The 21,306-nt window shown below is 55.5% G+C and overlaps 10 protein-coding genes across 10 annotated transcripts; 8 read left to right on the forward strand and 2 right to left on the reverse strand.

Annotated features, from left to right (window-relative positions):
• Nucleotides 1–131: 131 nt before the first annotated feature.
• Nucleotides 132–5,993, forward strand: SPSK_05809 (kinesin group protein; the record flags this gene model as incomplete). Its single annotated transcript, XM_016732520.1, has 2 exons — nt 132–207; nt 292–5,993. 2 exons carry the CDS (start codon nt 132–134, stop codon nt 5,991–5,993), a joined length of 5,778 nt encoding a protein of 1,925 aa, XP_016591853.1.
• A 1,407-nt stretch (nt 5,994–7,400) lies between these two features.
• Nucleotides 7,401–7,622, forward strand: SPSK_06812 (uncharacterized protein; the record flags this gene model as incomplete). Its single annotated transcript, XM_016733504.1, has 1 exon — nt 7,401–7,622. One exon carries the CDS (start codon nt 7,401–7,403, stop codon nt 7,620–7,622), a length of 222 nt encoding a protein of 73 aa, XP_016591854.1.
• A 332-nt stretch (nt 7,623–7,954) lies between these two features.
• SPSK_06462 (spermidine synthase) lies at nt 7,955–8,952 on the forward strand (the record flags this gene model as incomplete). Its single annotated transcript, XM_016733168.1, has 2 exons — nt 7,955–8,597; nt 8,675–8,952. 2 exons carry the CDS (start codon nt 7,955–7,957, stop codon nt 8,950–8,952), a joined length of 921 nt encoding a protein of 306 aa, XP_016591855.1.
• A 471-nt stretch (nt 8,953–9,423) lies between these two features.
• SPSK_06399 (uncharacterized protein) lies at nt 9,424–10,572 on the reverse strand (the record flags this gene model as incomplete). The annotated part of the gene is made up of 1 exon (XM_016733105.1): nt 9,424–10,572. The coding sequence occupies one exon, from the start codon at nt 10,570–10,572 to the stop codon at nt 9,424–9,426; it is 1,149 nt and encodes a 382-aa protein (XP_016591856.1).
• Nucleotides 10,573–11,046: 474 nt separating this feature from the next.
• SPSK_06111 (uncharacterized protein) lies at nt 11,047–12,912 on the forward strand (the record flags this gene model as incomplete). Its single annotated transcript, XM_016732818.1, has 1 exon — nt 11,047–12,912. One exon carries the CDS (start codon nt 11,047–11,049, stop codon nt 12,910–12,912), a length of 1,866 nt encoding a protein of 621 aa, XP_016591857.1.
• A 1,025-nt stretch (nt 12,913–13,937) lies between these two features.
• Nucleotides 13,938–14,867, forward strand: SPSK_10709 (iron sulfur cluster assembly protein mitochondrial precursor; the record flags this gene model as incomplete). The annotated part of the gene is made up of 2 exons (XM_016737011.1): nt 13,938–14,156; nt 14,340–14,867. 2 exons carry the CDS (start codon nt 13,938–13,940, stop codon nt 14,865–14,867), a joined length of 747 nt encoding a protein of 248 aa, XP_016591858.1.
• A 1,474-nt stretch (nt 14,868–16,341) lies between these two features.
• SPSK_06352 (peptidyl-prolyl cis-trans isomerase B (cyclophilin B)) lies at nt 16,342–17,554 on the forward strand (the record flags this gene model as incomplete). The annotated part of the gene is made up of 2 exons (XM_016733058.1): nt 16,342–17,020; nt 17,304–17,554. 2 exons carry the CDS (start codon nt 16,342–16,344, stop codon nt 17,552–17,554), a joined length of 930 nt encoding a protein of 309 aa, XP_016591859.1.
• A 309-nt stretch (nt 17,555–17,863) lies between these two features.
• Nucleotides 17,864–18,304, forward strand: SPSK_06716 (multifunctional methyltransferase subunit TRM112; the record flags this gene model as incomplete). The annotated part of the gene is made up of 2 exons (XM_016733414.1): nt 17,864–18,049; nt 18,107–18,304. The coding sequence occupies 2 exons, from the start codon at nt 17,864–17,866 to the stop codon at nt 18,302–18,304; spliced, it is 384 nt and encodes a 127-aa protein (XP_016591860.1).
• A 458-nt stretch (nt 18,305–18,762) lies between these two features.
• On the reverse strand, nt 18,763–19,708 carry SPSK_06487 (uncharacterized protein; the record flags this gene model as incomplete). The annotated part of the gene is made up of 2 exons (XM_016733192.1): nt 18,763–19,531; nt 19,617–19,708. The coding sequence occupies 2 exons, from the start codon at nt 19,706–19,708 to the stop codon at nt 18,763–18,765; spliced, it is 861 nt and encodes a 286-aa protein (XP_016591861.1).
• Nucleotides 19,709–20,186: 478 nt separating this feature from the next.
• On the forward strand, nt 20,187–20,998 carry SPSK_06553 (ribosomal rRNA-processing protein 17; the record flags this gene model as incomplete). The annotated part of the gene is made up of 2 exons (XM_016733255.1): nt 20,187–20,424; nt 20,487–20,998. The coding sequence occupies 2 exons, from the start codon at nt 20,187–20,189 to the stop codon at nt 20,996–20,998; spliced, it is 750 nt and encodes a 249-aa protein (XP_016591862.1).
• Nucleotides 20,999–21,306: the final 308 nt, after the last annotated feature.

Here is a 21,306-nt window from a genome sequence, read left to right on the forward strand (position 1 = left end):
CCAACTCGCCGCACACCGCTGACCACATAGTCACGACTGGCCGGTGACTTACGCTCCTTTTTCACCTGGCAGACACAACCTGACAGCTACACTCCTTCCACACCCCGGAAAGCACACACAACTCGCCCATCATGGCTCCAGGTGCTCCCGCCGGCGCCGGCGGGAACATCAAGGTCGTGGTCCGCGTGCGTCCTTTCAATGGACGAGGTATGCCGCTCCTTTGGTTTGATTTCCTGATGCACTGCGCACATCTGTTCCGATCCGTACTGACCTGACTGTTTTCTTCCACAGAAATGGATCGCAATGCCGCGTGCATTGTGGAAATGCGCGACAACCAGACGGTTCTCACACCACCACCAGACCACGCCGGGCCTGCAAAAGGAAACAAAGATACGTCACAGAAAGTCTTCGCCTTTGACCGATCGTACTGGAGTTTCAACAAAGACGACCCCAACTACGCCGGCCAATCGAACTTGCACGAAGATCTCGGCCTGCCGCTGCTCGACAATGCCTTCCAGGGCTACAACAACTGTATCTTTGCCTACGGCCAGACCGGTTCGGGCAAGTCCTATTCAATGATGGGCTACGGCAAAGAGATCGGCATCATCCCCCAGATTTGCCAGGACATGTTCAAGCGGATCGGAGAGATGCAGTCCGACCCGAACCTGAAGTGCACCGTCGAAGTGTCCTACCTCGAAATTTACAACGAGCGCGTCCGCGATTTATTGAACCCGGCCACAAAGGGCAACCTCAAGGTCCGCGAGCATCCGTCCACGGGCCCCTACGTCGAAGATTTGGCCAAGCTTGTCGTCGGAAGCTTTCAGGAGATTGAGCACCTCATGGACGAGGGCAACAAGGCACGGACGGTGGCTGCGACGAACATGAACGAAACCTCGAGTCGAAGTCACGCCGTGTTCACTCTGATGCTGACCCAGAAGAAGTTTGACGTCGAGACCAAGATGGAGATGGAGAAGGTCGCCAAGATCAGTCTAGTGGATCTGGCCGGCTCCGAGAGAGCCACGTCCACGGGTGCCACGGGCGCGCGGCTAAAAGAAGGTGCCGAGATCAATCGCTCTCTGTCGACCCTCGGCCGTGTCATTGCTGCCCTGGCCGACCTCTCGACAGGCAAGAAGAAGAAGGGCGGCGCATCGACACAAGTGCCCTACCGAGACAGTGTCCTGACGTGGCTGCTCAAGGACTCGCTTGGTGGCAACAGTATGACAGCCATGATTGCTGCCATCAGTCCCGCCGATATCAACTACGACGAGACACTGAGTACGCTCCGCTATGCCGACTCAGCCAAACGTATCAAGAACCACGCCGTCATCAACGAGGACGCCAACGCGCGGATGATCCGCGAGCTGAAGGAGGAGCTGGCACTGCTTCGAAGCAAACTCGGTGGCGGCGGCCCAGGAGGTGCCGGCGGTGCGAATGTGCCGCCCGACGAGGTCTATGCGGAAGGCACGCCCTTGGAAAAACAGCTCGTCAGCATCACGCAAGCAGACGGTACCGTAAAACGCGTGTCCAAAGCAGAGATCGCCGAACAGCTCAGCCAAAGCGAGAAGCTGCTCACGGACCTGAACCAAACATGGGAGCAGAAGCTCGCCAAGACCGAGGAGATTCACAAGGAGCGTGAGGCGGCACTCGAAGAGCTCGGCATCAGCATCGAGAAGGGATTTATCGGACTCAGCACACCCAAGAAGATGCCCCATTTGGTCAACTTATCCGACGACCCATTGCTCGCTGAGTGCTTGGTGTACAACCTGAAGCCAGGCACCACCACCGTTGGTAACGTGGATTCGCCAACCGAGCACCAAGCCAACATCCAACTGAACGGCTCTCGTATCTTACAAGATCACTGTACGTTTGAAAATGCACCGGACGGCACGGTCACAGTGGTTCCCATGCCGGACGCTGCTGTCATGGTCAACGGAAAGCGCATCACCGAACCGAAGCAGCTGCACTCGGGGTACCGCGTTATCCTCGGCGACTTTCATATTTTCCGTTTCAACCATCCCATGGAGGCGCGTGCCGAGCGGGCTGAAATACGCGCGGAGCAGGGCCAGAGCCTGCTGCGGCAGTCCATCACAGCGAGCCAACTCCAGAGTCTAGACCGCATGTCCCCATCGCCGAGCCCACGCGGTATGGGCCACGGGCACGACCGGTCGATCAGTAAGGCTGGTTCTGACTTTGGAGGGTTCAGCGACAGCCGACCAGAATCGCCTGCACCATTCTCGCGTAGCGGCCGCGACTCGGACTGGTCATTTGCGCGCCGCGAGGCTGCTGGTGCGATTCTGGGCACCGACCGCAACGTTGCCAGCTTGACGGACGACGAGCTCAACACCCTCTTCGAGGAGGTCCAGCGGGCGCGTGCGGAGCGTGTGACAACAGGCCGCGAAGGAGACGAAGACATGGAATCCATGTCGTCGTATCCGATCCGTGAAAAGTACATGTCTACGGGAACGATTGACAACTTCTCTCTCGATACTGCTCTCACCATGCCATCGACGCCCAAGCAGGGCGAGGTGGACGACAAGCTGCGCGAAGTCCGTGAAGAGCTCCAGATCCAGCTTGAGAAGCAGAAGGAGGAGTACCAGGACCAGCTCAAAACGGCCGAGGCCGCCAACGTCGAGGTCGAAGAGATCAAGAAGGAAAAGGAGCGCATGGTGGATGCTCTGCAGACTCTCAAAGTCGAAATGCAAAAGCAACTCGACGTGCAGCGACAACAGTTTGAGGAGAAGATGGAGAAGATGGACCCGTTGAAACGGCCCAAGGCCAAGCCGAAGCTGTCGCCGGAAGAGATCGAACTGGCCAAGAAGGTGACCAAACACTGGCGCAGCCGCCACTACGTGCAGATGGCCGAGGAAGTGCTTCAACATGCGGCCACTCTGAAGGAGGCCCAAATCATGAGCCACGAACTGGGCGAGAACGTCTTCTTCCAGTTCGCCGTCGTCGATGTCGGCCATTCCATCTTTTCCTCTTACGACATGGTCTTGAACGATTTGGAGGAGGGCGAAGATCCTGCGCTCGAGCAGGCCCAGAAGCCCTGCGTCGGCGTGCGCTTAATCGACTACAAGTACAACGTGGTGCGCCTGTGGAGCTTGGAGAAGCTGTATGAGCGCATCCGGCAGATGCGCCTCCTCCACCAGTTCCTCGACCAACCGGAGTACGGCGACCCCGTTGACATGGCCAGTCCATTTATTGAAAGCCACATGCCCGCGTACACTCTCATAGGTGATGTGGATGTGCCGCTCAAGACTGTTTTTGAGTCTCGGGTCCAGGACTTTTCGCTCGACGTTATCTCGCCCTACACAGGCCATGCAATCGGCATCATGAAGCTGGCGCTGGAGCCATCGAGTGCCCGGGCACCGCCCAGCATGCTCAAGTTCAACGTTGTGATGCACGAGATGATTGGTTTCCCCGAGCGTGAGGGCACCGAGGTCCACGCACAACTGTTCATCCCCGGCATTTCGGAAGACGACGGCATCACGACGACGCAGATGATCGATGATTTCGACGAGGACCCCATCCGGTTTGAGAGCGTGCACAGCATGAGCGTTCCCATTGCCGGCCCGCAGGACGCCACGCTGCGTGTCGCCGTCTTTGCCAAGGTGTCGTCCATGCACCTGGACAAGCTCCTTAGCTGGGACGACATGCGTGACGCGGCGCTACCGACTCGTGAGAGCGGCCCGCAGGCTGCGCGGATCGCTGAATCGCACTTCTTTACCGAAGAGCGCCATGACGTCCTCTCCCGCATCCAGATTCTCGAAATGAACGAGGAAGGCGCCTACGTGCCGGTGGAGGTAGCACAGCTGAACGAGCTGGATCCGGGCACGTTCCAGTTGCATCAAGGCATCCAGCGGCGCATTGCCATCAACGTGTCACACAGCTCGGGCGACATGCTGCCGTGGGACGGTGTGAGCGCGCTGCGCGTCGGTAAGATTCAGCTTCTGGATGCATCGGGCAAGCAGCCGGACCCCAACAGTGTGCCGCCGCCAGACGTGACACTCAAGCTGTCGTCGGCACCGTCCTTCCGCAACAACGCCAACGGCACGCGCAGCATCACACTGACCGGCCAATGGGACTCGAGCCAGCACAACTCGGCTCTGATGGACCGCGTGACGGCCGACAAGTTCCGCGTACAGATGACGGTGTGGTGGGACATCACGTCGGAAAAGCTCGCCGAGCCCATGAAGTTCTCGGCCACCTTTTGCTGCCAGATCCTTTCGCGGTCGTTTGTGCGGCAGCCGTCGATGCTCTCGACGCTCTGGCAGTCTGTCCGGTTTGTGCGCTCCTCGACGGCCATGTTCACGATTGCCACGCGACCGGCACCGATCAAGCGTGTGGGTGACCTTTGGCGGATGAACAGCCAGCACGACTATGTCAAGGGCGAAGAGAATCTGGGTGCGTGGGCGCCCCGCGGTGTCACGCTCGTGAGCGACTACATCAGCGGACGCAAGAAGCGACAGCGCATCCTGGAGATTGGCGCGGCACAGAACGCACTCAAGCGCATCGGCCTCCCGGCGCCCAAGTTCACGCCCGAGCACGAGGCACGCCTGCTTGCGGAAAGTGGGATCCACAGCGCCGATACCAGCGACGATGTCGCGGTTGACGAAGCGGCCCGGGAACGGAACGGCGAGATGGAATCAATCGAGGAACTGCTTCGGGATACGCCGGACGCTTCGCAGATTCTAGCCGCGCCGGCTGAACCGGCACCAGAAGCCGCCCTCGAGGCTGTTCCAGAAATCGAACCAGGGGCCGACGACGAGGTTGCTACACCAAGGGCGGAGCCCTCGACCGAGCCCTTTGCGGAGTCCAACGAAGTAGAGCCGGGTGAAACGCCCACTACGGGTACCGAAACCGTGGCCGCCGACGAAGAGGACAAAGCACTGGAGGAGCACCGTACTCAGGCGGGAGCCGAGCCTGAGGTCCCAGGTCCGCCTGCATCTAGTTACACGGACGAGGAAGAGCGTGTGCTGCACAAGAGCCTCAAGCTGTGGAAGAAGTACCCAGACCCGCTGGCGCAGCTCCTGGCCCCTGAGAATACGGCGCCACCCGTCAACGGTGTGACATCGGATTCGGCCGAGCCACCCAGTCTCGTTACCACCGTGATCCGCGTGCCCAAGAACCCCAAAGTCATGAAGGGCGGCTATCTCCTGGTACCGAGTAATGACGCCACGCGGTGGATCAAGCGCTTCGTGGAACTGCGCCGGCCGTACCTGCACATCCACAACGTCACGGATGGTGACGAAGTTGGTCTCGTCAGCCTGCGCAACGCCCGAGTCGAGAGTGAGCCCGGTATCCTGGGCCTGCTGGAGAGCCGCCATCCGGACTACCGCCACAACGGCTTCGACATTCAGGACCATCACGACTACTCACAGGACGAAAGCCAGTCGGAGCAGAACGGCGGGTACACCAACGGCGGCAGCAGCAACGGCGACGAGAGCGCCAGCGAAGCGGAGAGTCACCGTACAAACGGAACGAACGGTACGAGCGGTACGAACGGCACGACCGGCACGAACGGCACTGACGGCAACAACGGTACCAATGGCAGCAACGGCCTGACCTCGCCACCACCGTCACTTCCACCAACACCGGCCTCCAAGAGCACGACCCCGTACCGGGCTGGCCACCGGAGGACGTCGTCGGGCCGGATGATCTCAACCATCTGGACCGGCAGCGGTGGCAGCGTCGGCCATGTCGGCGCCAAGCGCCGCCCTGGCCTCCAGCGGCTCAGCGACCGGCTGCAGGCAGGCGTGTTTGCCATCTACGGGACGGACAACACATGGCTGTTTGCGGCACGCAGCGAGCGCGACAAGATGGAGTGGATTGCACGGATCGATCAGAGCTTCCTGATGCCTGCTTCGTCTGTTTCGTCGTCTATGGCCAACACTCGGTCCGCGAGTCCCAACATTGCTGCTGGTGTCGTCGCTGCCGTCGGTGCCTTTATTGGATCCAAGATGGGGCCGACAGGGCAGAATGCGGACGGGTGACGAAGGTATCCTTCAACCTGACGAAGTCATGATGCCAAGCTGCGCTTTTCTTTTCTTTTGGAATTCAGCATGTTCAAGTTTCAAACCAAACGCCAGCGGCAAACGAAAGCAGCAACCCTTGCAAATTAAGAGAAGACGAACACCAAATCGAACAAAATCGAAAACAAAAATCACCAAAAACAAAGCCCAAACACACCACAAGATAAGATAGCAAACACAGCGGCGGATATACCCAATTGTTTCTTTTTCTTTTCCCTTTACTTTCGTTATTTTTCCTTTGTCCTAGAATGTATATTATACGAGATGATGAGCTTCGACTCCGTCTCTTTCAGATTCCTCACTTACCTGACTCTCTCCGCTTTCCCCGTCTGTCATATTATTTCCTAAATTTCCACGGATAGAGATGTAAACAATCGATTATACCCCACCGTTTTCGTCGTTTGTTCAAAGTTCCTATTTCTCGTGTCTCATTTGTCGTCCTCTCAGAGATTGTTCGCCCGAGCTTCAGCTGCTCGCATATGTTCCTCTGCTTTTTTACCCAGCTGCCCTTTGATGCCCCTGTCTGCATCGAAGAGGGCCTGCTGCTTCGAGACGGACTGTCGATGTTCCTAGAGAATGTAAAGTATCACGAAATGAAAACACATAATTTCACTGTCAAGTTACGAGATTTCCGTCGTAAGTAAATACTGAAAACGGAAACTGCTTACGAGTCCCCTCTTTTTCTTCTGTCTTCATGGTGCGGCAGGGACGATGGTGAAGAAGATGGCAGGAGACAGGATGCAGGGTCGTGTGTACTTGCCTGATTCGGCCACTTGCTTCATAACAGCAAAAGGCAAGGAGGCAACCACAAAATGGGTCAGGCCAAGGAATCTACAGTCGCCTGCGCCGGGTACAATTTTTTCACATCTTGCCAACTGTATTAGCGCCTAAAGAAGAAAGGAGTGACTTCATTGTGAGTAGGGAAGAGAGTGACCATCGATAGGGGCCGCCCGCCGTATTAGAGGCTGCACTGGGGCGAATTGAGCAGGAGCACAAACAACACAAGCAAAAAAAGCGCGAAAAAATCTTCCCGTCACCTCTCTCCTTCCTCACTTTGTGTTGTTCGTTTGGCTCAACACCCCCCTCTTTCGTCACTCCCCCCACTTTTAAAAAAGAGCAAGAAAAGCAGGTGTTACTGAGAGCATGAGTGCATGTGCGCCACGGTCGCTCCTGCAACTACTGCGACTCCAACAGCGTGTAAAACGCTGTTCGGCCTCGCCTGCTTTAAAAGGACGGAACCGTCCACTTCCCCCTAGCTTTGCTACTGTTTCTTCCTCTCGTCACTGTCATTGTCAATTCGTACCTCAACCCCCTCCAACACCGACCGGATCTCGTTTTCGACGACACTTCTCTTCACCTACCGTCAAAATGTCCGACATTGTCCACGAGACCATTAAGGGTAAGATCCAGAGCCAATTCCTCCCGCTCTCCCAAGCCCTCTCCCGCGGCCGTACAGCTGCCCAATCTCGCGATGCTGTTTTTGCGTCTTTTGTTACAATACCCCAATCTCGACGAAAACCTTTTCGTCGCCCTCGCGACCGTCCTTTATTAGCCCTGCTCTCGATCCCGCACCGTTTGTGCGCTTCCTGACCCTACCGTCAACTCTGCCTCCCCTGCTTGTGGTGTCACTTTCACTTTCCTTTGCCGTCTTCTTAAAAATGGATTCGTTTGGTGACAAGCCGATTTGGGCTACCAAACCACATTTCCATACCATCACAATCTATCTCTTCCAATTTCTGTCCGCATTGGCGACAGTCTGGGTATACGTGTTACATCCCACCCTGCGCGTCGCAAAGCTTTTTCCCTCAGCTGCCCTCTCCCTCCACCAATTTTTTTATCTTATCGCTTATCGCAACATTTTGCCCCTCTTTTTTTCTGTCTGCGAACAACGCTGTGCACCTTAACACGCTGATGCCCTGGAAATGGAATGGCATCTTGGAGAAGCGGCCAGGAGCATTTTCATTAATGCCCCCGACACTAACAAACATTGCGCAGATGGCTGGTTCCGCGAGATCTCCGATATGTGGCCCGGCCAGGCCATGACGCTCCGCGTCAAGAAGGTCCTCCACCACGAGAAGAGCAAGTACCAAGATGTGCTGATCTTCGAGTCCACCGACTACGGCACCGTCCTGGTCCTCGACAACGTCATCCAGTGCACGGAGCGCGACGAGTTTTCGTACCAGGAAATGATCACCCACCTGGCCTTGAACTCGCACCCCAACCCCAAGAAGGTCCTCGTCATCGGCGGCGGCGACGGCGGTGTTCTGCGCGAGGTCGTCAAGCACGACTGCGTCGAGGAGGCCATTCTCTGCGACATTGACGAGGCCGTCATCCGCCTGTCGAAGCAGTACCTGCCCGGCATGGCCGCTGGCTTCAACCACCCCAAGGTCAAGGTCCACGTCGGCGACGGCTTCAAGTTCCTCGACGATTACAAGAACGAGTTTGACGTCATCATCACCGACTCGTCGGATCCCGACGGCCCGGCCGAGAGCCTGTTCAAGAAGTCGTACTTTGAGTTGCTGCACAGCGCCCTGCGTGAGGGCGGCGTCATCACAACCCAAGGTTGTACGTTCCTCCCCGATTTCTTTGACCAACGCATATCCGCTAACATATGTTTTTTTTTCTTTCGCCCCGACCAACAGCCGAGAACCAGTGGCTGCACCTGCCCCTCATCACGAAGCTCAAGCAGGACTGCAAGGAGGTCTTTGCTGTCGCCGAGTACGCCTACACGACGATCCCCACCTACCCATCGGGCCAGATTGGTTTCATGGTCTGCAGCAAGGACCCCAACGCCAACGTCAAGGTGCCTCTTCGCAAGTGGACCCCCGAGGAGGAGGCCAAGCTGTGCAAGTACTACAACTCCGAGATCCACAAGGCTAGCTTCATCCTGCCCAACTTTGCCGCCAAGGCTCTGCAGTAAGTGCCACCTGTGGCAGTGGCAGAAGCGACGGAGGAGTACGAGAATGTGGTGGTAGAAGTGCTCTTAGTGTGTTCCCAGGCACAGGCATATTCACGAGGTCTTTTCACATGATGACTTTAATGCCTTTGAGCAAGTCATATTTGGTAATTTTGACTTGCAGTATTTTTTTTTCTGTTTTTTGTTTAACATGCGTGGCATTTTGTATATCTCCTAGGAGCGAGAGGCATCATTCTCGGCAGGGAATATCTAAAAGGGAAATTTAAAAATGGGAATGAGATTTCAAACAGGTGTCTGGACACAAGAACGTGAAAATTATGCATGCGAGTTAATTTCGGTGGTCGGCTGACGGGTGACAGTCCGCCGAAAGAAACATCATGAGGAAGATTGCGCAGATTCCGTTTATAAAATCGAGACAAAGTCTATTCCTTTGTGTTTATCTTTCGTATTCCAAGTTACATTTTCCACGGCCATTTATTCCTCGTACCGCACCTTGCCTGCGCTGACGTCAGGGTACACGTCAAACCGCCGCTGGTCACGCAATGGAATGCTGCTCCGCGTCGACTCGATGGTGTCGGCATCCAGATCGGCCGTCACAATGGTCTCTTTCTCGTCGGCCTCCACCAGCACCTTGGCCATCGGGTCCACCACCAAGCTGTGGCCCCACGCGTGGTAGGACGCGTTCAGATCCCGTGCTGGGCTACAGAACGCCACGTACACCTGGTTGTCCATGGCGCGGGCCTGGCCCTGCAGCCTCCAGTGCAGCGGGCCCGTCGTCGTGTTAAAGGCGCCCGGGTAGATGAGTGCAAAGCAGCCCTGGCGTGCGGCCACGGTCGCCAGCTCGGGGAACCGGACGTCGTAGCAGATGGCCACGGCAATCTTTCCGTACGGCGGCAGGTCCACAATCGTCACCTTGTTGCCCGGGGAGAGAACATCCGACTCCTTGAACTTGATCTTGCCCGGGATGTCAATGTCAAACAGGTGCACCTTGCGGTGCGTCGCCAGCAGCGCGCCGTCGGGGCCAAACGTCAGGGACGTGTTGTAGTACGTCTTGCCGTCGTCCCGCACGGCGTCCTTGGTCTCCACCGATTCCGGGATCGACCCGCCCACGAGGTAGACCCCGGCCTCCTGGGCCATGGCCGACAGGGCGTGGAAACTCGGGCTTGCCTCTTTCGTCGGCGGCGACGGCAGCAGCGGCTCGGCGTACGACGGGAAGTAATCGCACCCATACGGCGAGTTGAAGCACTCGGGCAGCACAACAAGACCCGCCCCCAGCTTGGCCGCCTCGAGCACCTTGTCGCGGGCGTGCGCCAGGTTGGCAGCCTTGTCGGCGCCGCTGGCCAGCTGGATGCAGGCAATCCGGAGATTCTTGCGCAGGAGCGCCGAGCCCGGCAGCTGGGCCGGCGGGGTCTTGGTCATAGTCATGGCGGCGGGTGAGGAGTGGAAGAGGCGAGAAGACAACGGAGCAGTAAGCAGCGCGGACCGGAAACGGGAGGATGAGGTTGCGAGGCCGAAAAACGAAGCCTGTCGGCAAGTGACGAGTGGAGTGCGAGACAAGCGAGATGCGTGAACAGTCAAAGAAGTAGCAGTCCGGGACGAGGCTCGAAGGGCACCAGCTTGCATTGTTAATGGAGTCGGTAAGGGAGCGTAAAAAGTCTCTGGATGTTGGGGAGGACGAAAGGGCTGCAAATATGCGTCGCGGGTGGGAAAGAGCTATGGATGCGCCCATGCAATTGCATGCTATCTTGGCGCCTAGGTCTTGGTCCAGGCATTGTCCGCCGCGAAGGAAGGTGGGGTAGGGGTGATGGCGGACAATTGGCGATGACACCATGTCGGTTGGAACGAACTACCCTTTTGGGAAGTTGCATTCCACTTCGGGAAATACAGCCTTGTTAAGTCGACGACGGCATCAAGGGAAGGCGTAGAAGGTTGTTCTTTCCCCACGATGTAATATATGTGGTGACTTGGACCACCCCTCGAATTGCATTCTGCAAAGGAAGGAAATTTGTGTTTGCATTTGGCAATGCCGCCGAAACTGAGCAATGCCCACGACTTATCGGACAATACCTACAAATTACACTGCTCGTCATTGGGAGCATGAGCCGGTACGACACAAACACCTTTGAGACCGTTTTTGGAAGCAGAAACCGCGATAATGGTAGCAGGTATCAAAATACAACAAGAGGCATCTCTAGCGACAGCAGGCCCTTCAGTCCATTTCCACCGTCACAGCGGCAGTACCGGGCCAGCGTGAGCGCTGAAATAAGGTCGGAGCCGGAGCCGGAGCCGGGGCAAATTGAGCACAGCGAAGACAGGTTCGACCGAGACTTCATACAAGGGCACGAGTCATGGCAACCTACGAACAGTGTGCATAGGGTCACCATTCCGGACAAGAGTAGCGGGCTATCTACATTCCAGTATTCTTCTGGTGTTGTGCTTGGGAAGCGAATGGCAACCAGACAGGCACACATGGGAAGCTCTTCGACACCCAAGACGCTTATTGATGACGCGCTACGGCAGAAGAGGCAGAGATTCTTGGAGATGGACGACTGGACCGGTATCGGGTCCTTCGCTGCCAACAAGCCGCTCAAAATACAATTTCAGCAGCACAACGCCGATGCTCCGGTTTGGGGATGGAGCAAGCAGGCTGGACCTATACATCCCCCGTCACAGCCGCAACTGCCACAATCACATACGAGTCGACGACCGTTCCCAAGAGACATTTTCAGTACAAGGAGCCACTCACCGCGGCACACTTCGGTAGAGGGATACCGCAGTCAATCGAGCCTGGACCTGCGCACCAGAACGCGCGACTGTGAAGGGCAACGTAAGGTTACCGTACCCGCCCGACAACCCAGTGGACAATCTCATGAAACAAACGTAAAAACGGGCAATGACCGCTACCAACCAGCCCCTATTGCATTTGGGAGCAGAGATGGCACGTTCGCCTCATCGAAAAGCAGACCCTCTTCCAATACCAGCAGTGGGCAATCCCCATTTCGTCTGGCTCCAGCCTCGTCGTCCATCGTTGGAAATGACCAACCTTCGGCACAAAATCGGTGCTCTACGGACTGCTATCTTCCTCCATTATCCAACCGGCCACCGACCAGCATTCATCCTTCTTTGTCGCAGAGACAACGATGGGAGAAAAGCCCTTACTTTGTTGAAAGCCAGCCGAGCACACCAACGAATAGTAATAGAATCACGACGCCGTCCTTCGTATCAACTGGTAGGCTATCGGTGGCCTCCGGGACACTGTCGGAAACGGAGCAGCAACGGTTCGAGAGCGACGGGCTTGCCATTCTGTCGCCGTCCATGTCAGCTCATTTGGCTCGTAAGTCGAGCAGTCGCAGCCTCGCTACACCGCAGGCGACAGTTAGAGAAAGTACACAAAGCATCATACAGCAGACGTCTGAGAGTCAGGATGCATATGACAGTTGTCAACAAAGGCGCGTTGCATCTAAAGAGGCCTTGGCAAAAGAAGCTATTGGACACGAGGCCGATTGCCATGTCGTTGGACAGGAGCCCATCGAGCAAGAATTCGGGGAACTTGAATATCATTTCGATGAGGATGTCGGACACGAAAACCTCGACCGTGAGCAAACACCTGAAGACTTTCCTGGCGACAAAAATGACGAGCAGCGAGCCGTGGATGATTTCCCTACTGTTCAAAAATCACCAAACATGGCAAGCATTCCGTTCGATGCCAAGGTAGACAGGACAGCGTATGTGGAAGAGCTCACACGCGCTCATGAGAACGGCATATTCGAAGCGAACCGGGTCAATATTCGAGCCATTCCCGACTGGGACGACGGGGAAGATGCCATCGAAGACAGTGATGAGTCTGAAAAGGAAGCTATACGACGCAAGTCGAAAAGGGCACCAGCGAAGCGACAGTATTATCGGGCCGGGGCGGCAATGGGCTTCAGGCCTGAAATATTCAGAAAGGTGAATTGCGAATAGCGAGCATCTCAAGATACAAAATGTTTCAATCAAGGTTACGATATGCCACTGCTCATTTCCTTTCTCAGTTTTACATTTTCTTCGCCTCTGTGCTTGCCACTGTTTTGTCTCCACATATTGATATCCTTTTGCGTCGTGCCGAACTCGAGCCCAATCAGCATACCGTATTCCTTCAATCGGAATTTCGGTATTTTCGAATTTTGGCGGTTGTATTTAGCTACTTCCAAAGTCCTAGAAACATCGTGCTGCCTACTAAATCCCCTGCTGCCATGGTAAAACTGGGGGGAAGGGCCGCCGAGATCGCCAAGAAACATGCCTGAAGAACCAATCGGGCGTCGCTGGCCTGGGTAAGACTTGAGCAGGATTGGGCGCAGGATTTCAATTTGTGTGGAATCTCCGGGGCTCCGAAGTTTGAGCGCTGTGATTCAGTTATATCCGAGCGAGGAAGCCCCGCTAATAATGCAGCTGCTAAAACGTCACGTCGCTGACAACGTCTGCACCACCCTCTCAGCCTCTGTAATCTGATTGATAGTGCATGTTATCGCCGCCCCCAAGCTATTTTCACCGTAGTTCTGTCCCTCGGACAAGAGATTGATAACCGAAAAAGGGAAAGTGTGTCATTTTCTCACTTCCCTGTTGCGTTCCAATTCGCCCACCCTCGCCCCTGCCCCTCCTGGAGGGCATCCGCACCTTCCCCAGAGCTGCCAGCTGGGACCGTAATTCGGCCTGGCCTTTGATCGCTCACACACGCAACTTTTTTTTCGCCTCCTCGACACCCATCCTCCCCTCTCCACCGTGATTTTCGTAATCCAACCTTTTGTTCCGCGGACCGCTTAACACTGTTCCTCTGACTCGTTTATCCAAGCTTGCATTCTCTCTCTCTTTCATTTAAACATTCGTCACAATCATCGCGCATCGCAACTCGAACTTTTCCCGACTTGACGCAACTCACATTTCGCTGACATTTCGCTTCGCTAACGATTACCGAAAATCCTCGTCTCCAATAATCCACTCAAACCGCCACGATGTTCACTGCCCGCACTGCTCTGACGCGCTCGCTCGCTGCTGCGTCCTCGGTCGCTGCGTCTGTGTCGACCAAAACTGCTCTGCGCGCCGCCACCCGGCCATCGCTGACGGCTGCCCCTGCTGCGACCGTTCCGAGCGCGCGCCGCTTCTACCACGAGAAAGATAAGTGCCTCACTGCTGCGACTTCCCGTGTGCCAAACCGACCTCCACCCAATCCGGTGCAGCCCCAACGCCATTCCTGATATCAACCCCATTTTGGCCGCCCGCCGGCCCAAAACTGGCATCATTTTGTTCTCTTGTTTCTCCTCTTTCGTTTGTGCTAACTTTTGCCGTGGGTTTCCTCGTTTCCACTGATCGACCACTACTCTCGTCCCCGTAACGTCGGCTCGCTTGACCGCAAGGATCCCTCGGTTGGCTCGGGCCTCGTCGGCGCCCCTGCCTGCGGCGATGTCATGAAGCTCGATATCCGTGTCGACCCCGTCACCAACAAGATTATCGAGGCCAAGTTCAAGACGTTCGGCTGTGGCTCGGCTATTGCCAGCTCCAGCTACCTGACCACCCTCGTCCACGGCAAGACGCGTATGCCTCCCATCCCCTCTTTGATTCTCTGCTCTGGTCGTTTCTTCCCGCAAAACATTTGTACTGACCGCAATACAGTGGACGACGCTGTCGCCATCAAGAACTCGGAAATCGCCTCGGAGCTGTGCCTGCCCCCGGTCAAGAGTGAGTTTTTTGCTGGCCCGTCCCCCCAGCCCAAGACAAGAGACACAACTAACAATCTAGTGCACTGCTCTATGCTCGCTGAGGATGCCATCAAGGCCGCCGTCGCCGACTACCGCAGCAAGCGTCCCGAGACCAGCCTGAGCGGCACCGGCAAGACCCTATCGCAGGCACAAGCCGCACCGCAGCAGGCCGCTGCCCACGCCTAGGGACCCAAAACCAACACCAAATCTATAAAGGACGGCCCCGACGCCAGCCGCGACAATGACGATGCGATGATTTCCCAGTCGATTCGACGGCCAAAACTATAAAAATCCACTCACAAAATACTCTCCATGTTCTGTTTTGCGGTCTGGCTCCACTGGAAGTCGACTTCGCACACCGCAGTCGAAGCATCCGGATGAGTCGGGGATAAAAAAAATATCACGAACACAAAAAGAGGCGTTATGTTTTATGTTACCCTGGATAGGGAGGTGTGAGTGCTGGTTGTATGGGGCCGCGGGGCTGGCTGTTGTGCATTTTCTTGTGCATTTTCTTTCACGTGTGTTTCTCTCATCTTGCTTTTCCTCTACTTATGGCGTTTTGATGTCCATCTTGCTCATCTCTGGGACTCTCTTTTTTCTTGTCTCGTTTGCCTTCTCTTCTTCGATCACTGTTCTCACAATGGAAAATCAGAACCATTTCTTTCTTCAGGCGAAGGAAGGGAGGCGTTCAGAAAGACTGGTCAACTTCCCCACGGTTTGTCCTTTTTCCCACTACAGTATGCCGTACATATTTTTCTCGTCTGTTCCTTTCGGATTCCCATTTTCTTATTTTCCTTGCGTCTTTTTCAACCGTCGTCTGAACGATGCAACGAACAAAATCACATTCCACTCTACCTGTATCAACACCGTATCTCAAGAATGAAAGGCAAAGAATAGAAATATTACCTGTCATCGGATCTCCAAGCAACAGGTGAGTGAGACGAGGCGGATCTGATAAAATGACAGCCTGCCTCACATCGAGCGGCTCGGCAGCACAAAATGCGTGACGCCATCTGATGATGCGCTCGCCACTCGTCGTCTTCGGTGCCATTTGTGCCTGCTCACTACCCTAAACGGTGGCCGTTTCTGCTAAAACTACGCTGACGAATCAACTTTCGGCCCCTATCAATCTGTTACAGTACACAGTAGCGCCCCTACCCGAGGGCCTAGTGCGCTGTAGTAGCCGGTGATAGCTCAAAGCAAAAGATAGACAGCGACTGATAACTCGCTCAGAGGTTCAACAGCCCATCAGCGACCAAAGACACTCTGTATTACATCGTAACGGATGTACCTACACACATACATGTCAAATTTTGTGCCTTTTCTTCGACAACTATCTGGCCTTTGGCTCCTCAGCAACCCCACTGCGGTATCCAGGAACCGCCTACCGTTTGAAGACCTGCCGAATGAAATGCTGATATCCGGCTGAAGAGGTGCCAAATGCACTAAACCGTATTGGGACACACAGCGCCCGGCGTGCGTGCAGCAAGGGCAAGCACGTTCCTGCCAGTTTGAAACGTAGCTTCCCAAGAGGCTGACCTGTCCAGTTAGTGTCACCAGCCAATGAGCCCACCCCTCTCCCCTTTCTTCTGCCGTCTCCATCGTCTCCCCTTCACCTCGCCCTTCTTCCCACTTCTTCTCTCTTTACTCCCTGCATCAAATGTTGCAGCTCAAACCCATTCCTTCGTGGTTTCTTACATTGACTACTGTCACCATCGCCTACAACGCCGCCATGTTCAACCCCCGGCGCCTCCTCGCCTCCGTGGCCCTCATCCTGGGTCTCGGCCTCGTCCTGTTCGTCCAGACCGCCGAGGCCGCCAAGGGCCCCAAGATCACCCACAAGGTCTACTTTGACATCACCCACGGCGACGAGCACCTTGGCCGCATCGTCATGGGCCTCTACGGCAAGACCGTCCCCGAGACGGTTGAGAACTTCCGCGCCCTCGCCACCGGCGAGAAGGGCTTCGGCTACAGCGGCTCCACCTTCCACCGTGTCATCAAGGACTTCATGATCCAGGGTGGTGACTTCACCCGCGGCGACGGCACCGGCGGCAAGTCCATCTACGGCGACCGCTTCAAGGACGAGAACTTCAAGCTCAAGCACACCAAGAAGGGCATGCTGTCCATGGCCAACGCCGGCAAGGACACCAACGGCTCGCAGTTCTTCATCACGACGGCCATTACCAGCTGGCTCGACGGCCGCCACGTCGTCTTTGGCGAGGTCCTCGAGGGCTACGACATTGTCGACAAGATCCAGAACGTCAAGAAGGGCGCCCAGGACCGCCCGACGGAGGCCGTCAAGATCACCGAGAGCGGCGAGCTCCCCGTGCCCGAAGAAGGTATTCACGTGGAACTGTAGAGAAAAACAACAAGTAAAAAAAGAGAGATACAAGGGCACGTATACATAAAAGGTGCAACCCCATCAGCCAAAGAGACAAGATTGTACACATCCCAGAAAGCAATAGACAAGGACCATGGTCGGTCAAAGAAAGAGAATGACTTCCCGCCTTGACAACGTGCCCTTTCCCTTTTTTTGTTTTTTTCTCTTCCCGTTTTCTTCTTTGTCAGGTCCATTGGGTAAACAGAGCCACTTGCTAACTTATCTTTTTTTTTTCCCTACAGCTGCGGAATACGGCTCGGCTGCTTGGGCTCCCGGCGTTGAGCCTGAGAAGGAGGATCCTCCGGCCCCTGGCTCCCCAGTCAAGACCAACAGCAACCCGTTCTCGGCTGCCGGCAGCTCCGAGGGCTGGTCGGTGGCCCAGAAGGGTCTTCTCTTTGGTGTGATTCTGGCGGCTGTGGCCGTCTGGGTGAAGGTGACGCGTCGCAAGAACTCGAAAAAGGAGGATGTTGGCTACGAAAAGGTGCTGTCGTAGACGTGCGAAGAGGTGTGTTCTTTGAAACAAACATGTGACTAGGCATTCTATATAGAAGAAAATAAAAGGACATGACGCAGTTTTGATTACAAAAGCCAATGACGTCTCAAATTATAGGCGTCGTTGCGATCGTCTTAATCGAATTGGCGATTTCGTTTGGCGCCACTCTGTAGGCTGCACGTGACTCCAACACTACAGTCGAAAATCTCATTGTAAACTTTTTTGCGATACATTTGAGCAATCAGGACCATTAATATAAACTGACTTGTCTCACAAAACTCCTAACAAACTCACACAACTCTCCGAAAAATGAAGATTCTCAGTCTCAACTTTATGACGTGCGCCGTCAAGGCCTGCAAGGCCACGTCGGCTTCGTTCCCGCTGCATCCCCGCGACGCCGAGCTCGCGCACGACGACCTCGAGCTCAACAAGCCCTTTCTCACCACCATTGTGCGTCGGTTGGACTGGCCTGCTCTGAGGACGACTCTAGTGGAGGTATGTAGAAGGCCAGGTCTACGTGATTCTGCATTTTGTACACGGCTAACTCTCCAGCTCGGCTTTCCGTCGCTCCCCGAGGAGGCGCCGACGGACGAGGCTCTGGCGTCGGACGACAAGCTGCTGGCAGAACTGCACAATGTCCTGGTGGAGACGGAGATTGTGGAGGGCAAGCTGGTGTGCGGCAACTGCGGCCACGAGTACGGCGTGCGGGAGGGCATTGCCAACTTTTTGCTGCCGAGCCACCTGGTATGAGGGCCTCATGGCATTTGCATAACGTTTTGCTTTTTTTATTCCACTGCTTGCATATGGCGTTCGGGAGACTTAAAATGGGTTAGATTTTGTTTGTTCATGTTCGCTTTCTTTTTCTATATTTTTTTTCTTCCAACGCAAGACAACATCTTTCATGGCGGGCCACGAACCGCCTTTGGGCATTTCAAATATGATTTCACGTTGTGCAACAAGTCCTGATACAATGTAATATGAAAACGACTATATGCAATGATCAATGATTACATCTGGAGCAGACAACCTCCAGGGCGACAATGATGAACAAGACAAAGGGAAAAAAGAAGAAAGAAAACCCAAAAAGAACTCCCAACTGACCACATTTAGAGAAAAATGGATGATGATACACCGCAAACAGGTTGTGTCCCCGTCTTCTAACAATATCCTCTTCTCCTACAGTATCCCCCAAACGTACCTCCGGCTGCCTACTGCTGCTTCTTCTGCGCGGATGGGCCCATCTCCTTGTCAAAAGCGCCGTACGGCACCTTGAGGCTAGCCACCGCCGACAGGCCCACGTACAGGATCGACAGCAGAATGAAGAAGACGATCAGGCTCATAAAGATGCCCGGCGTGAAGAACTGGTACTTTTCAAACAGGCCGCGGGTGTCGCGCTCCTTGGACGGCGCCGACTCCTGGCGGGCAACGTTGCGATGGCGGCGGTTGACCGGCACCTGGGCCGGGTCCTCAAACGTAGCCACATAATCGACGCCGTCGTGAACATTCGCATCGGGTGCCGCGGCACCGTTCGAGAAGTAAACGACCGTCAGGTCGCCCATTGGTAGGTGCTCGTCAAGGGCGTTGCCCAAAACATAATCATTGTCGCCCATGGCCTCGGCGCGCTCCTCGCACGTCGGCGCCAGCGGCAGGGCGGGGAGGTCCACCTCGATGATGCGGGCCTCGGGGCACGCATCGTGGATATGCGAACGGAACGCGTCCGTCGTCAGGTTGTTCGATTGGTCGGCGGGGGCGACGACCTCGGACACGGTGAAGCGGCCACGGATGTCGCTGCCGGCGAGCGTGCGTCGCAGCCGGTGGGCCTCGCAGTCCGGGGGCGAGTACAAGTCGCTGGCATGGGCGTTGGGCTGCGAGACGAGCAGGTAGTTCTTCGTAGGGCAGTCGGCGAGGAGCGACTTGGCGGAGCCGAGGACGCGCGCGCTGGTCTGGAGCTGGCTGATGAACGGCTCAACGGGGAGTCTGACGAGTTAGCAGAGGTCATCACGAGAAGCACAAGCTCATTTGATAACGATACACGCATCGACATGGATGTATCGGGACGTACTCCGCTGTAGAGAAGAGGAGGAAGGGGGTGGAGTCGGAGAAGGCGTGGGCAGTGCCCGCGGCCAGGAGGCCAGCGACGACGGAAACTCGCATGACTGGCTCCTCGCGAAAGTGTATATCGATCGAGAATCGAAAGGACAGTCAGTTGAAGCTGTGGATATGATGCGAGCGAGATGGCAGCGAGTCCCCGTGGATGGGCGTTGGACGAGGGGGTTGACAGTTGAGGGAAAATTGGCTGGGAGCCTAGCTTGGGAAGCTGCGTTTTGCGATAGTGTACGTCGTTGACCCAAAGAGCGCTTTGCGGCTATAGTGGTTAGCGCCCTCAGGCGGCAGCCAATTCAGTCTAACGGGCACCGTAATGGCAGATCCTTATCGGAGAGAGGAGAGGTACAACAACAGACACACTAATTATGTGTGCTCCAAAGTACAATTTCATCCGCCATGATTTCCGATAACAGTTTTTTCCTGTAAAAAGATCACTCGAACCTCAACCACCGCACACAAAGGACGCCTGCATTTGCACTCAACTACATCTTCCCACCCAAATACAAGAGGACGCCCGGCCACTGCGATGTTTATCACACGGCCTCGTGAAAAGAAAAATCCTCTCGCCGCCCAGCCGCGCAAGAAGCGCAAGGCCGACTATGCCATTGAGGAAATCAATTTTGACGACAGCGCCCGCTCCGACTACCTCACGGGCTTCCACAAGCGCAAGGTGCAGCGCCAGAAGCAGGCGCAAGAGATTGCCACAGAAAAGGCGCGCCAGGAGAAGATCGCTTTCCGCAAAGAGGCAAGCAAACAGAGCCCGGGTGCCCCCAGCTGAGTGCCTCCCGTTTGAGAAACGCACAATCTAACAGCCCACAGTTGAAAGAGCAACGGCAAAAGGATGTCGAGAATCACGTCCGGCAAGTCAACGAGGCCCTGCGGCAAGCACGGCTGGCTGGCGGTGAGGAGGTGACGGACGAAGAGGAGGAGGGCGACGACGAAGAATGGCAGGGCTTCTCGGGCGACGAAGAGACGCCCACGGCACCCGAGTTTGTTGACCACGAGGAGGAGTACATTGACGAGGACAAATACACCACGGTGACGGTCGAGGCTGTCGACATTGACCGCGAGGGCATGCACGCACTGTCCGGGCGCCACACAAGCGACAGCGAAGAGAGCGAGGCTGGCAGCGACGAGGGCAGCGACGGCGACGGCGACGGCGACGGCGCGACCAAAAAGAAAAGGTTCAAAAAGGGCGACCCTGCGGCAGCAGACGACAAGGACCATAAAAAGAAGAAGGAGTGGCCAAAAAAGAAGAAGAAACAATTCCGATACGAAAGCAAGGCAGAACGGGCCCTTTCGAGATCAAAGAACAAGAAGGGGAAACGGTCGTTCTAAGCGAAGTGATTCGGCATTTGGGCACATTGGTTAAGAAGCGCGCATTTTATAGAGAATCAACATGAACTGCAATGACAAACGGCGTATTCGTTTCACGTCTTCACCCTGGGGACCGGAAAAAGTAACAAGAAATGGAATGCGGTATTGGTGGGTGTATAAAAAAAGTGATCGTGCAGCAACAAAGCTGGCTGAGAGTACAAAAACACGGCCTTGGGAACCCAAAATATATGCCGTCCCTTTCTTTCTCTTCTGTCCTCTTCGCTCCTGTGCCGTCCAGCGACGCGTTGCTATGAACAATGTTTTCCTCC

This window comes from Sporothrix schenckii, assembly GCF_000961545.1.
Source record: "Sporothrix schenckii 1099-18 chromosome Unknown Cont38, whole genome shotgun sequence".
Classification (NCBI taxonomy): Eukaryota; Fungi; Ascomycota; class Sordariomycetes; order Ophiostomatales; family Ophiostomataceae; genus Sporothrix; species Sporothrix schenckii.